The sequence below is a fragment of the Elephas maximus genome, chromosome 26 (genome assembly GCF_024166365.1).
Source record: "Elephas maximus indicus isolate mEleMax1 chromosome 26, mEleMax1 primary haplotype, whole genome shotgun sequence".
NCBI classification, from domain to species: Eukaryota; Metazoa; Chordata; class Mammalia; order Proboscidea; family Elephantidae; genus Elephas; species Elephas maximus.
The window spans coordinates 27,455,300-27,470,260 of NC_064844.1; the positions used below are offsets into that span (position 1 = coordinate 27,455,300).

The following is a 14,961-nucleotide window of genomic DNA, read 5'->3' on the forward strand; positions in this document are numbered from 1 at the left end:
ATCCATCTTCAGGCTTCAACAGAAACTGTTTCATTTCATCTTGACCTGTTTTAAAGCAAACTCCAGACATCTTGTCATTTCAATAGAAGCACTTAAGTAAGGGTTATGGTTTTGAATTACTACATTATATAGATTTTTTTTAAGTAGTCCATTTTAAGAAAAAAATTAGTAAATTGAGTGAATTGCTAACATTACAGAAGGATTACTCACCTAGCAATGACTTTATCAAAGCATTCTTTAAAGTGTTACAAAATTTACAAAATGACTTTACATATAAATTTTCAAGAATACATGATGTATAATCTGAGGTTTATTCAGTAGTTTATATACTGAGGAACTGCAAATACTATATAAGATAAAATTCTGAAACATGTCTGCCATGTTTTTCAGTCCTCTCTACACACTGCCACTTTTCTCTTATCTGTGTCACTATAATGACCTAATTGTCGGCTTTGTCTTCAGTGTTTCCATATTGTAATCCAGGCACTAAATACACGGCGGCTTTCCCCTCACCCACTGTGTCAGGTGATGCTCGTCCCTGTCCATCAGTACATTTGTCTGACTGGAAAACCTCTGCTGGTTTTTGAAGCTTAGCTAAAATCTCATGTGGCACCACCTTTGACTGCATTAGAGAATCACTTATCTGCATTCCTGATAACACTTGATGTGGTGACTGAGAGCCCTTATCACTGTGTGCTGTAGTTATTTATTTCCCTTCTGTTTCATGGACATCCTCTTGCCTCTGTCCTTACTGAGTACACACTTCAGGTTACGCTCAGCTGGCATATCATAGGAATTCAGTAGCAGTTGCCGTGTGATAGATTGCCTTTATAGGGCGTTTCTAACCGTGGTCTTGTAATTTCTACCAAGTGATTGGGACTATGCAAATGCCTGTGGCTCACCAAGGGGATTGGACAGCTTGCTAATAATGCATATAAGGTGGTGCATGGTACCCTTGTTGGGGTGGGAATGTGCAAATATGGAGTATGGAGCCCTAACAAAGGGATTGGTTAGTTTTGCTATCCCACTAGGCTTAAAAATGAACCATCTCAGAGGCAGAAAGAGGGGGGTCCTCATTGTCACCAAGAAGAGAGGGGAGTGGAGTGTGTCCTTTGGACTCAGATTCCCTGTGCTGAGAACATCCTAGACCCAGGAGACTGACACAGAGAGAGAGAGAGAGCTGTAACACCGGAGATAGTGCAAGATGGGGAAAAGCAGTGGGAGAGAAACGGTGGCAGCAGGACCCTGCGAGATGACGCACTGGGCTTCCTAGCCCACAGGGTAAGGATGTTACAGTGGGCATGTGTACCCACGGAGTGGCAGAGCTGAATACCGTCAGGCAGGAGGCTTCCGGAGGAGTGGGATCCCCTTGGGCATTTACTGGCAGAGCTAAAGAGCTTTGTAACACTTGCCTGAGGGGCTCAGGGTGAGAGAGGCCTGCCTGTGGGCACAGCGAAGAAGAGGCTGTCCTGATCTAAGAACCATATCCTGAGTTGTTCCTGATCCTGAATTGTAAACGGTTACTTCCCTAATGAATCCCGTAACTGTGACTGTGGTCCGTGAGTTTTTTGTGGCTATTGCAGTGAATTTTCAAACGCAGCAGAGAAGTAGAGAGTGCCATGGAAGGGAAGGCTGGTGTCAATTGGTAGAAAGGTTGGAGAGAGGAGGTATGCCTGACCCCTGCCTCATAGGAATTAGCCTTGGGCTGATGCTGATGGTGAGTCTCCCCCCTTGTGAAGTTAGAGGAGGTCAGACGCCACTCCAGTGCCGTCATTTTTACAACAATTCATTGCATTTAATCGAATTATTTTTAGCATTGATGCTTTAAGATGTGATTGGAATGCTATATTCCTAGTACATTAAAACCAAAAACCAAACCCACTGTCGTTAAGTCAATTCCAACTCATTGCAACCCTGTAGAACAGAGTAGAACTGCCCCATATGGTTTCCAAGGCTGTAAATCTTTATGGAAGCAGACTGCCACTTCTTTCTCCGTTGAAGCGGCTGATGGATTTGAACTGACCTTTTGGTTAGCAGCCGAGTGCTTTTAACCACTGCACTACCAGGGCACCTTCCTGCACTTTAGGTATAATAATATCTTTGTGTCGAAGCAAAATTAGAATGAGATTTATTTAGTATATTAAACAATTTTTAAGCCAATTGGGAGGCCTAGCTCCGTATCAGCGTTCTTAGATATGGGATCTCCGTATTTACCTTAGACAGGAAATGAGACAGGAAAAGAAGAGAGAGCAAGAAAAGATTGGTAGCACAGTGAGGTGAAGTGTTGTTAGCACAATGGGAAACAATATGAGTGAGAAAGAATTTTAGCATATTGGCTCCAAAAGGAATGCTTGAGGAGGGTTCTGCAAGAAAAACATTTTTCTGTGAATTTAAAAATTCAGTAGGGAGATTCCTGATTTTAGGGAACACAGCTTGTAGTAAACGTAGCAGTTCATTGCATATTTTGTCCTTGTAAAATTTTTTATAAAATGTTATTTCATAGCATGTCATTATTTTTGTTACATTTATTATATAGAATATTTTCTATGCCTTTTTTTGTTAGCCCTGTTGCAGTTTTTCCTAAGGGCACTAGAATGCACTATAAGGCAGCATTTTGTTTGAAAATGTTTTTCTTCTTTTACTGTGTATAAAAAAATACATAAATAAAAAAAATATATTAACTTCATAAAATATTATTGCCACATTTATTTAAAAAGTATAGTATTATCTGTCCTTAAACCAGTTGTTTACAGTTGCCATTTTGCCTTTTAGGAGCCATTGTTACGTTGTGTCATGGTAGATGAAGTATGTTTGTGGAAATATGAAGATTGAAAATTACATTAAGAACCTTGTTTACTTTCTGGTGACTGTAAGTCACATTAATGGCTATAAACCTTGCCCTCTGATAATCAACATTATCATAAATACATCGCAGTAGACTAGAAAATGTTGAGTCTGGTGATGAAATCTTTGAGTAAGAGAGACATTGGGAATAGAGAAAAAGATATTCTAGATAATTTAGACCAAAGATATGTACTAAAAAAAATTTTTTTTAAAACAAACATACACATAGGTTTAATTAACCAAACACAAAGAGTCTCCCTTCTGCCCCAGTTCATTCATTTCTTGTCCCAAAAGAAACCTTAACTGGTGTCTTATGTATCATGTATCCTTCTAGCAATATTCTATTCATATGTATTTATATTCATCCTTTTTTTTTTTTTATTGTGGAGAAAATACATACACCCAGACATTCCCTAATGCAACAACTTCCACATTCAGAGTTCAATGACATTAATTACATTTGTGCTATCACTATTGCTATCCTTTTCCAAAATATTTCACCACCATTAATATAAACTCAATACCCCCCAAGCAAAAATTCCCCCTTTCCCACTCTCTCCCACCCCTTGGTAACCATTAATAATCTTGGTTCTGTATATTTGCTTATTTCATGTAAGTGAGATCGTACAGTATTTGTCGTTTTGTAACTGACTTATTTTGCTTAGCATGAACTTTTCAGACTTCGTCCATGATGAGGCATACATCAGAACTTCATTTCTCTTTACAACTGTATAATATTCCACTGTACGTATATAGGTATACAGATCCCTTTTATAAAAGCACACATGGAGGAATATTGTAAATACTGTTTTGTACTTTGTCACTTTAGAGATCATTCCATAGTAGGACATGAGCATTCTTTTTCCTCTTTAATGCGTACATTGTGCAATTTCTTTTTATTACAAAATATTTGAAATGTACATAAAAGGTAGAAAGACTAATATAAAAACACTCATAATTTCCCTTAAAAAATAGGCCATCAAGCTGCCTGTATTTTCCATAGGCTTTCTTAAATTTCTTTCATTTTTCAGTTGCAACTGAAAAAATAGCAAAATAATTATTAGCTATTATTAGAATTTCATAAAGGATTCCAGTACTTTACATATTTGAGCAAATAGTTCTTATTTTTAAAATAATTTTCTTAAATTACAAAGACTTTATTATAAGTAGTCAGTTTTTTATAAAGAAAAAGTATCTTTCAAACTTGGTTATGTTCCTGTTTTCTTCCTTCTTTATTACTTTGGTTTTTCAAATTGTTATTCTTGTCATCATCATCATTACTGTCTAGGTCTTACCACTTTGAGTATTTATTGTAAGTGGCCTTAAATATTTTGAGGGAAGCAAACAAGTCAAAATGTTTAAATGCATTGAAGGAGTATGGCCATATTTAGTTAGCCTTTTCAGTTTCTGCAAAATCTGAATTTTTTTCTGGTTCCAGATGAATAAACCTGACTCGTTAAATCAAGTTATATAGAAATAATAGTATTCTTGTTAACTTTTAAAAGAAGATAGTATACCTTTTCACAGTGCTTCTTGCGTAAAAGGCAAAGAATACTTTGGTTAGTTAAAAAAATATTATTCCACGTTGGTGAGTTGGGCTGTGTTTGTTTTGTTTGTTTTTTCCTTTTGCCTCCTTAGATTATTCACTATTATGCCTACTTGTCAATTCATAATGACCTGACAAGGCACGTAATATCATAATAATATAGATGACTTTTAAAAAAAACTTTGTTTTGAGAAAGGGCAGTCTTCCACAATTTATGTCACAATCCAAGCTTTTTCTGCTACTTCTGATAGTAGAGTTCTACTCTAGCAATCATCAAGAAAATTTGAATACTGTAAAAACAAGAATGTTACGTGGTTCATCTCTTATTACAGAAAGAAGACTTTTGGTTCTCAGTGTTATTCCTGAATTTGTTGTAATGACACTTGATGGTGTAACCAAAAATAAAAAAAAAATAAGGTACACATTCTTTTATTATGACTTCGACACCATGGACGACTTGGAACCTTTGAAAGTTTTAGGAGTATTTAGCCAGGACAACGGCCTGCTGATGACTACCTCAGTTACATACCTTAAAGTTCATTTAAATATGTTTTAAGATGGTTTGTATTTTCTCATTTCTTTGTTAGAGCCAAATACCACAAGTTGAAATATGGGACAGAATTGAATCAGGGAGATATGAAGCCTCCAAGCTATGATTCTGGTAAGCTAACTTTAAAGGAAGTTTAAGTGATAAAAAGAAGTTAATATCTAGAATTTCGTAGCAACATTTACAACTGTAAGTTAATTTCAGATTATTTGCATGTTAGTTATTTTTTCTGACCTACTTATCTTTTGGTGCTAATCATTTAGTGTCATTTGGTATCATTTTCCACCACCTCCCTTCCTTTTCCCTATTTTTCTTTCTTTTGATTCCCTATTTTATGCTTGTGCTCTGTACTTAGTGGATGGATCAGAATTCACGGGGTAGCATGCACCAAGATAACCGTGTCTTAGCTGGGACTTCCCGGCATTAATGGGAACTTTGAGATGCACAGTGAAGAGTATATCACATCTTTGAAGTCCTGAAAGAGTAGGAACTATGGAGAGAAGAGATTTCTTCTTAAATTCCTAATCCCTTAAACTTAATTCCTTCATTTCAAGTCCAGAGCTGTTGGATTTTCGTACCCATATCAGGTTGTGTAACCGGAACATGTTTCTTTTTGTTGTACATATTTATTTTTTAAATAATATTTGATTGTGTTTTTGGTGAAGGTTTATGCAGCAATTTAGTTTTCCATTGGGCAGTTCCTACACAAATTGTTCAGTGACACCGGATGTGTTCTTCATAATGCATGAACTTTCTTATTGTTGCCATTCTGGTTGTTTTGTTACCAGAACATGTTTTAATAGCTAAAAAACATTTATTGCTTTTTTTAATGTCAATTCATTTTCCTTCTCTTGTATTCCTCTTCACCCCACCAAACAATTAATACAAAATAGTGCTTGCAAACAATCAGATACTAAAGAATACAGATACAACTCATTTATTAGTAGGTCAAGATATAAGATATTCCTAATAACCTGACTTTTTTGACCCCATGCCTCTGCCTTATTTGCATGGATAATTTAAAGATTGGTTATTGTTATAACACAATAGTCCATTTTAGATATTTAGTGAAGGTCATTATGTGTTTTTCTTTTCTTAAAATGTTCAAATGTCTTTTTTTTTTTTTGACAATTCCAAACCGTATCTTTGTCAGCGGTAACATTCTACATATAAGTTCCCGGATGGTGCAAATGGTCGTGCTAGACTACTAACGTAAAGGTTGGCAGTTTGAACCTACCCAGTGGCACCGTGGAAGAAAGGCCTGGTGATCTGCCTCCATAAAGATTATAACGAAGTAACCCTGTGGAGCTGTTCTACTCTGTAAAGCATTGGGTCACCACGGGTTGGAACTGACTCAGGGGCAATGATTGTTTTTTTTTTTTTTTGGTTCAACATTCTGCATTCCCTCACTCTGCTATTTTCTTTTTACTAGATTTTGTTGTGGTGAAATATATATAACAAACATTTACCATTTTAACCATTTGTAAGTATGAGATTCAGTGACGTTAATAACATTTACCGTATTGTATAACCATCATCACTATCCATTACGAAATGTTTTTGATCACCCCGAACAGAAACTCAGTACCTCTTGTTTTTTTTTTTTAGTTGTGCTTTAAGTGAAAGTTTATAGTTCAAGTTAGTTTCTTATACAAAAATTTATACACACATTGTTACGTGACCCTAGTTGCTTGCCCCATAATGTGACAGCACACTCCTCCTTTCCACCCCAGATTTCCCATATCCATTCATCCAGCTCCTGTCCCGTTTTGCCTTCTCTTCTGCCTCCACACAGGAGCTGCCCATTTAGTCTCATGTATCTACTTGAGCTAAGAAACACTCTCTTCACGAGTATGATTTTACCTGTTGTAGTCCAGTCTAATCTTTGTCTGAAGAGTTGGTTTCAGAAATGCTTTCATCCTGGGCTAACAGAGAGCCTGTCAGTACCTCTTCTACATTAACTCCCCATTCCCCCCTCTCCCTAGTAAGCACTGATGAACTTTGGTCGCTATGCATTTGCCTACTCTAGGTATTTCATATAAGTGGGATCATACAATATTGGTCCTTTTCTGTCTGACTTATTTTACTTAGCGTAAGGTTTTCAAGGTTCATTCAAGTGGTAGCATGTATCAGAACTTCATATCTCTTTATTGCTGAATAATATTCCATTGTATGCTTATACCACATTTCATTTATCCATTCACCTGCTGATGGACACTTGGGTTGTTTCCACTTTTTGACTATTGTGAATAATGTTGCAGTGAACATTGGTGTACAAGTCTCTGAGTCCCTGCTTTCAAGTCCTTTGGGTATATACCTAGGGATGGAATTACTGGGTGAAATGATAATTCTATGTTTAAGTTTTTGAGGGCCCACCATAGTGTTTTCCACAGTGGCTGTACCGTCTCACATTATCAGCAGTAATGTATGAGGATTCCAACTACTCCACATCCTCGCTAACACTTGCTATTTTTCGTTTTCCTGGTAATAGCCGACCTAGTAGGTGTGTCAAGTATCTATTTTTCTACCCTTGTCAAAAACTTGTCCAAAAAAAACTCTACTCTGTTCTGTAGGGTCGCTGTGAGTCGGAATTGACTCATATCGAGTCAGAATCGACTCGATGGCAGTGGTTTTTTTTTTTTTTTTTTTGTCAAAAACTATTTTTAGTAAAATACTATTACCATAAAGAGATGGTTTTCAGCTTGCACGATGTGTTTGCCTTATTTATGGAAACTCGTAACATTTTTTGGCCTAGGTTTCAAAGATAGGTGATTTTAAGAAACAACTTTTTTTTTTTATTGTGCTTTAAGTGAAAGTTTGCAATTCAAGTCAGTTTCTCATACAAAATCTTACACACACATTATTATGTGACCCTAGTTGCCCTCCCTGCAATGTGACAGCACACTCCTCTCCACCTGATATTTCCTGTGTCCATTTAACCCACTCCTGTTCCCCTCTGCCTTCTCATCTCGCCTCTGGACAGGAGCTGCCCACATAGTCTCATGTGTGCCTACTTGGGCTAAGAAGCACACTCCCCATCAGCATCATTTTATGTCTTACAGTCCAGTGCAATCTTTGTCTGAAGAAGGAAACTGAACTTTTTTAATATTTTACTGGAAAAAAATGAAATCAGATGATTTTTTAGAATAGCTTTGTAAACCCTCATATATGATTTTATACATGTGTAAGTTTAGATGTGTCCATAGTTACTTTTTTTTTCATCTTAAATGGCCCTTATACCCCATAGAACATGAGCATTTCTGTTAGGATTCAGAAGAACATTATGAAGGCACCAAACCATTGACACTTATTCTTCTAGGTTTATAGGTGCTGTGTGACATTTCCCTGTTGATGGACTGGTGGAACCATTTTTGAATTATCTTTAGCAAAATGTCACCTGCATGTGATATTAATGATATTGTTCAATAATTTCTACATTCTGTTGGATCATCTTTCTTTGGAATGGGCGCAAATATGGATCTCTTCCAGTTGGTTGGCCAGGTAGCTGTCTTCCATATTTCTTGGCATAGATGAGTGAGCACTTAACGGCATTGAATCCATTTGTTCAGACATCTCAGTTGGTATTCCAGCAATTCCTGGAGCCTTTTTTTTTTTTTTTGCCAGTACCTTCAGTGCAGCTTGGACCTCTTCCTTCAGTACCATCAGTTCTTGGTCATATTCGACATCCTGAAATGGTTGAACATTGACTAGATTTTTTCGGTACAGTGACTCTGTGTATTCCTCCTCTCTCTTTTTGATACTTCCTGTATCATTCAATATTTTGCCCATAGAATCTTTCAGTATGGCAACTTGAGGCTTTAATTTTTCTTCACTTCTTTTCAGCTTGGGAGGTGCATAGTGTGTTGTTCCTTTTTGGTTTTCTAACTCCATGTTTTTGCACGTTTTATTGTAATACTTTTACCACTCGTCTGTCAGTTTGTCATACTTAGGTGGCTTGCTTGTTGCTGTAACGCTAGAAGCTATGCCACTAGTATTTCAAATACCAGCAGGGCCACCCATGGTGTACAGGTTTCAGTGGAGCTTCCAGACTAAGGCAGACTAGGAAGAAGAACTTGGAGATCTACTTTTTAAAAAATTGGCCAGTGAAAACCTTATGAATAGCAGCAGAACGTTGTCTGATATAGTGCCAGAAGATGAGCTCCTCCGATTGGGAGGCACTCAAAATACGACTGGGGAAGAGTTGCCTCCGTAAAGTAGAGTTGACCTTGATGACATGGGTGGAGTAAATTTTTCAGAACCTTCATTTGCTGGTGTGGCACGACTCAAAATGAGAAGAAATAGCTGCAAATATGCATTAATAATAGGAACGTGGAATGTACGAAGTATGAATCTAGAAAAATTAGATGTCATCAGAAATGAAATGGAACACCTAAAGATCAATATCCTAGGCATTAAAGAGCTGAAATGGACTTGTATTGGCAAATTTGAATTGGGCAGTTGTGTGGTCTTCTATGGCAGGAATGACAAATTGAAGAGGAATGGTGTCACATTTATTGTCCAAAAGAACATTTCAAGATCTATCCGGAAGTACAGTGCTGTTGATGATAGGGTTGTATCTATGAGCCTGTAAGGAAGATCAGTTAATATGACTGTTATTCAAATTTATGCACCAACCACTAATGGCAAAGATGAAGAAACTGAAGATTTTTACCAGCTTCTGTAGTCTGAAATCAGTCAAACATGCAGTCTAGGTGAATTGATAATTCCTGGTGATTGGAATGTGAATGCTGGAAACAAACAAGGATCATTAGTTGGAAAATATGACCTTGGTGGTAGAAACGACATCTTTGAGATTGGATGATAGCATTTTGTAAGACCAATGACTTCATTGCAAATAGCTTTTATCAACAACAAAAATGTCGCCTATACAAGTGGACCTCACCAGATGGAATACACAGGAATCAAATCAACTACATCTGTGGAAAAAGATAATGGAGAAAGAAGCTCAGTCAGTCAAAACAAGGCCAGGGGCCAACTGCAGAACAGACCATCAGTTGCTCACATGCAAATTCACGTTGAAGCTGAAGAAAATTAAAACAAGTCCACAAGAGCCAAAATATGACCTTGAGTCTATCCCACTTGAATTTAGAGACCATCTCAAGAATAGATCTGACATATTGAAGACTAATGAACTGAAGCCCAGGCGAGTTGTGGAATGACATCAAGGACATCATACATAAAGAAAGCAAGACGTCCTTGAAAAGACAGGAAACAAAGAAAAGACCAAAATGGATGTCAGAAGAGTCTCTGAAAGTTGCTTTTGAACATAGAGTAACAAGTGAAAGGAAGAAATGATGATGTCAAAGAGCTGAACAGAAGATTTCAAAGGGCAGCTTGAGAATACAAAGTAAAGTATTATAGTGAAATGTGCTGAGTATATGAAAATACTAGCTGTCATTTTATATCATTTCCTCAGTACCTGCTTTGTATTAGGGACTTTATGTATATTAACTTTAATTCTTAAAATAGTCATTCAGTAATGCCTCCTCCTCCCCCCCGCCCCCGTTGAGTCGATTAGATTCATAGTGACCTTATAGGACAGAGTAGAGCTGCTCCATATGTTTTCCAAGGCTAAAATCTTTAAGGAAACAGATTGCCACATCTTTCTTCCGAGGGATGGCTGGTAGGTTTCAACCACCGACCTTTGGCTAAAGCAGCCGAGTGCTTTAACCACTGCACCATCAGGGTTCCTACTCATTTTATAAAGATAGTATTATCATTTTATGTATATGAAATTTAAACTTAGAGAAGTAGAGATACTTGACCAAGGTCATGCAGCTATTAAGTGATAGAATGTGGAGCTGAACCCAGATCTGTATGGCTTCAAAATTCATATTCTTCTAATTTTTACCACACTTTTTTTTACATTTGACGGTATATGAATCCTTCCTAAAATGATTTCTGAATGTGCTGCCAATTTTGTAATTAATTTTCATGTAGTAATGTTAACAACACATTTCCACATCTGAACGTTGAATCTTTGAGATTTAGAACACTATCTAGTTGACTGCTGCCTTTTTTTTTTTTTTTTTTTAATTTAAACTCTGATCTGTAGTTGTCCAACCTTTTACTTTGGGGCCCATTCTTGCAACCTGTGATGTATTTAAATAAGCTAAAAAAAAAAAATTTTTTTTTTTAGGTTAGGTCATTTGTTAAAGACAGCCCTAAAATTATAATGTCTGATTGAAAGAAATGATTTTAATTAATGATTTTATATAAAAAATTTTTTGTTTCATAATTTTTAGAACAGTGTCGCTCAGTAGAGGGATCCTGGGCTTTGAAGTCAAATAGGTAGGAATTTGACTCTGTGCTGCCACTTTAAATCCTTTTGATATTACTTAATCTTTATGAGCTTGCTCCATTCCTTTTTTAAAAACTGAGACTAATTCCTAACTCACAGGTTTAATTTCTTAGTTTATAATACCTCATTAGCCAGAGTACAACCTTGAGTATATCCCACCTGAATTTAGAGACTATCTGAAGAATAGATTTGAAGTATTGAAGACTAATGACCGAAGACGAGATGAGTTGTGGAATGATATCAAGGACATCATACATGAAGAAAGCAAGAGGTTATTAAAAAGGTAGGAAAGAAAGACCAAAATGGATGATAGAAGAGACTCTGAAGCTTGCTCTTGAATGTAGAGTAGCTAAAGCGAATGAAAGAAATGATGAAGTAAAAGAGCTGAACAGATTTCAAAGGGAGGCTTGAAAAGATCAAAGTATTATAATGACATGTGCAAGACCCGGAATTTGAAAACCAAAAGGGAACAGAATGCTCAGAATTTCTCAAGCTGAAAGAACTGAAGAAAAAATTCAGGCCTCAAGTTGCAATATTAAAGGATTCTATAGACAAAATACTGAATGATGTAAGAAGCATCAAGAGAAGATAGAAGGAATACAGTGTCACTGTACCAAAAAGATCTGGTCAACATTCAACCATTTCAGGAGGTAGCATATAAAGAACTGATGGTATTGAAGGAAGAAGTCCAAGCTGCACTGAAGACATTGATGAAAAATAAGGCTCCAAGAATTGATGGAGTACAAATTGAGATATTTCAATAAATGAATGGATGCAGCTCTGGAAGTGCTCACTCGTCTGTATCAAGAAATTTGAAAGACACTGCCTGGTGAACCAACTGGAAGGGATCGTTTTTATGCCTATTCAAAAAAAAGGTGATCCAACAGAATGTGAATATTATCAAACAATATCATTGATATCACATGCAAGTAAAATTTTGCTTAAGATCGTTCAAAAGTGGTTGCCGTAGTACACTGAGAGGGTTGTACTATTGAAGATTGAGAAGAGGACATGGAACCAGGGATATCATCGCTGATGTCAGATGGATCCTGGCTAAAAGCAGAGAATGCCAGAGAGATGCTTACTTGTGTTTTATTGACTATGCAAAGGCATTTGTGTGGATCATAACAAGTTATGGATAATCTTGTGAAGAATGGGAATTCCAGAATACTTAATTGTGCTCGTGAGGAACTTGTACATAGATCAAGATGAAGTCGTTCAAACAGAACAAAGGGATACTGCATGGTTTAAAGTCAGGAAAGGTGTGTGTCAGGGTTGTATCTGTTCACCATACTTACTCAGTCTGTATGCTGAGCAAATAATCCAAGAAGCTGGACTATGTGAAGAAGAACGTGGCGTCAGGACTGGAGGAATACTCATTCAACAACTTACATTATACAGATGACAACCTGGCTTGGTGAAAGTGAAGAGAATTTGAAGCACTTACTGATGAGAGTCAAAGACTACAGCCTTCAGTACGGATTACACCTCAACCTAAAGAAAACAAAAATCCTCACAACTGGACCAATAAGCAACATCATGATAAGCAGAGAAGGTTGAAGTTGTCAAGGATTTCATTTTACTTGGATCCACAACCAACACCCATGGAAGCAGCAGTCAAGAAATCAAAAGATGCATTGCATTGGGCAAATCTGCTGCAAAAGATCTCTTTAAAGTGTTAAAAAGCAAAGATGTCACCTTGAGGACTGTGGTGCTCCTGACCCAAGCCATGGTGTTCTCCATTGCCTCATATGCACGTGAAAGCTGGAAGACCGAAGAAGAATTGATGCCTTCGAGTTGTGATGTTGGTGAAGAATGTTGACTATACCATGGATTGCCAAAAGAATGAACAAATTTGTCTTGGAAGAAGTACATCCAATGCTTCTTAGAAACGAGGATGATGAGACTTCGCCTCACATAGTTTAGACATGTTGTCAGGAGGGACCAGTCACTGGAGAAGGACATCGTGCTTGGTAAAGTGGAGGGGACAGCGAAAAAGAGGAAGACCCTCAGCAAGTTAGATTGACACAGTGGCTGAAACAATGGCTCAAGCATAACAGCGATTGTGAGGGTGGCCCAGTACTGGGCATTGTTTCATTCTGTTTTGAAAAGGGTTGCTGTGAGTCAGAACCAACTCAACAGCACCTAACAACAACAAGAATGTTTTCCGTCTGTCTAACTACCCAGCAACCCATTCATACGACAAATATTGCATGTATGCTGTTTGTCAGGTCCAGCACCAAATCCAGCGAATAAGACAACGTGTCCTAATGGGTTTTCATAGGGAAGATGATTAAAGAAGCAAGAATGATAAAGTATGTCGAATCGGCTCGACAGCACTGGGTAATATACAATGGGGGAAGTAACAGGTGTTTTAGAGACAATAGTAGGGGAACCTAATCTAGTTTGAAGTGGTCAAGGAAGGCTTCTTGGAAGAAGTGATATTTCAGTTGACATGTGAAGGACAAGTAGAAGTTAGCCAGGGCAAGTGGATAGAATAAATATTTATTGAAGGAGAAGTGGGGGAAAGAAAGTATTAGTGGTAGATCTTCTGAGGTGAGTGTGGTACATTCGAGAAACTGAATAACTGGGTGGTAGTAGAAAGGAGGCAGTATTTATAGATGAAGTTAGAGGGTTAGACTTGAGGGCAGTGCAGATGGTAGAGGGCCTTGTAAAATATGTTAAGGATTTCAGGCTTTATCATAAACTAAGAATAATGAGAAGACATTTGAATGTACTTTTTAAAAAAATGTTTAATTTTTGGTGAAAATATACACTCATTCAACAATTTCTACATGTACAGTTCGATGACATTGGTTACATTCTTTATGTTGTATCACCATTCTCACTGTCTTTCCCCATATTGTTCCACCACCATTGACTTAGACTCACTGCCCCACAAACTACCCTGGAATGTTCTCAATTAGGGCTGTTGTGATCAGATTTGCTCTTAGGTCACATTCACTACAGTGTGGAAGATGGAGTAGAGAGGGAAAAAGTGGAAATGGAGAGACTGACTTTAGAACTGTTACAATCACCTCAGTAAATGAGGAAGGGTACTTTGGTAGGGTCCTAACAGTGGAGTCAAAGGAACGTTGGTGTGTCCAGGAAATATTTAGGAAGTAAAACCTGCAGAAACGAGTCCTTGGTTAGATGTAGGGGATGAAAAGAAAAAGAGTCAAAGATGGCTCCCACATATCTAGCTTAAACAACTAGACCGAAGTAGGTTTGGAAGGTGGTGGGTTCATTTTGGACTTACTTGTTGGGCAGCCAAGTGAAGATGACTAGTAGATAGTTGGGTATATGGGTCTGGAGCTCCAGCCAGAGGTATAGGTTAGATAATGTTGATTTGAGAGGCATTAGCATCTCCCATTGATGGCATTTGAAGCCACAGAAGTAGAAGAGATCACCCAGGGATCTTATGCATAGTGAGAGAAAGAACTAAAATGGATTCCTGAGGATCCATTTAAAAGATTGATAGAAGAAGGAAACTGATAAAGAATATCTTAATGAAAGGAGGAAAACCAGGATAGTGGAAGCCAAGAAAAGAGAAGCTTTTCCAAAGGCCTGAAGAGTATCTCTGATATTTAGTGACACATAGGTCACTGAGACCTTTATTGCATGCAGTTTTGGTAGACAGATGAGGGCAGATAGAAAGACATGAGTGGGAAATGGAGAATGAGTGTAGACAATTTTCCAGAA

The 14,961-nt window shown here is 37.5% G+C and overlaps 1 protein-coding gene across 2 annotated transcripts in view; it reads left to right on the plus strand.

Moving 5' to 3' along the window:
* Nucleotides 1-14,961, plus strand: part of STRN (striatin) — a 147,036-nt gene that overhangs the window by 61,936 nt on the left and 70,139 nt on the right. Inside the window, exon 3 of one of the 2 annotated variants that reach the window (XM_049870653.1) lies at nt 4,978-5,051. The exons of the other annotated variant lie outside the window; for it this stretch is intronic. Coding sequence (XP_049726610.1) covers nt 4,978-5,051 — 74 coding nt within the window. The remainder of the gene's footprint in view (nt 1-4,977; nt 5,052-14,961) is intronic. 2 annotated transcript variants of the gene reach the window in all.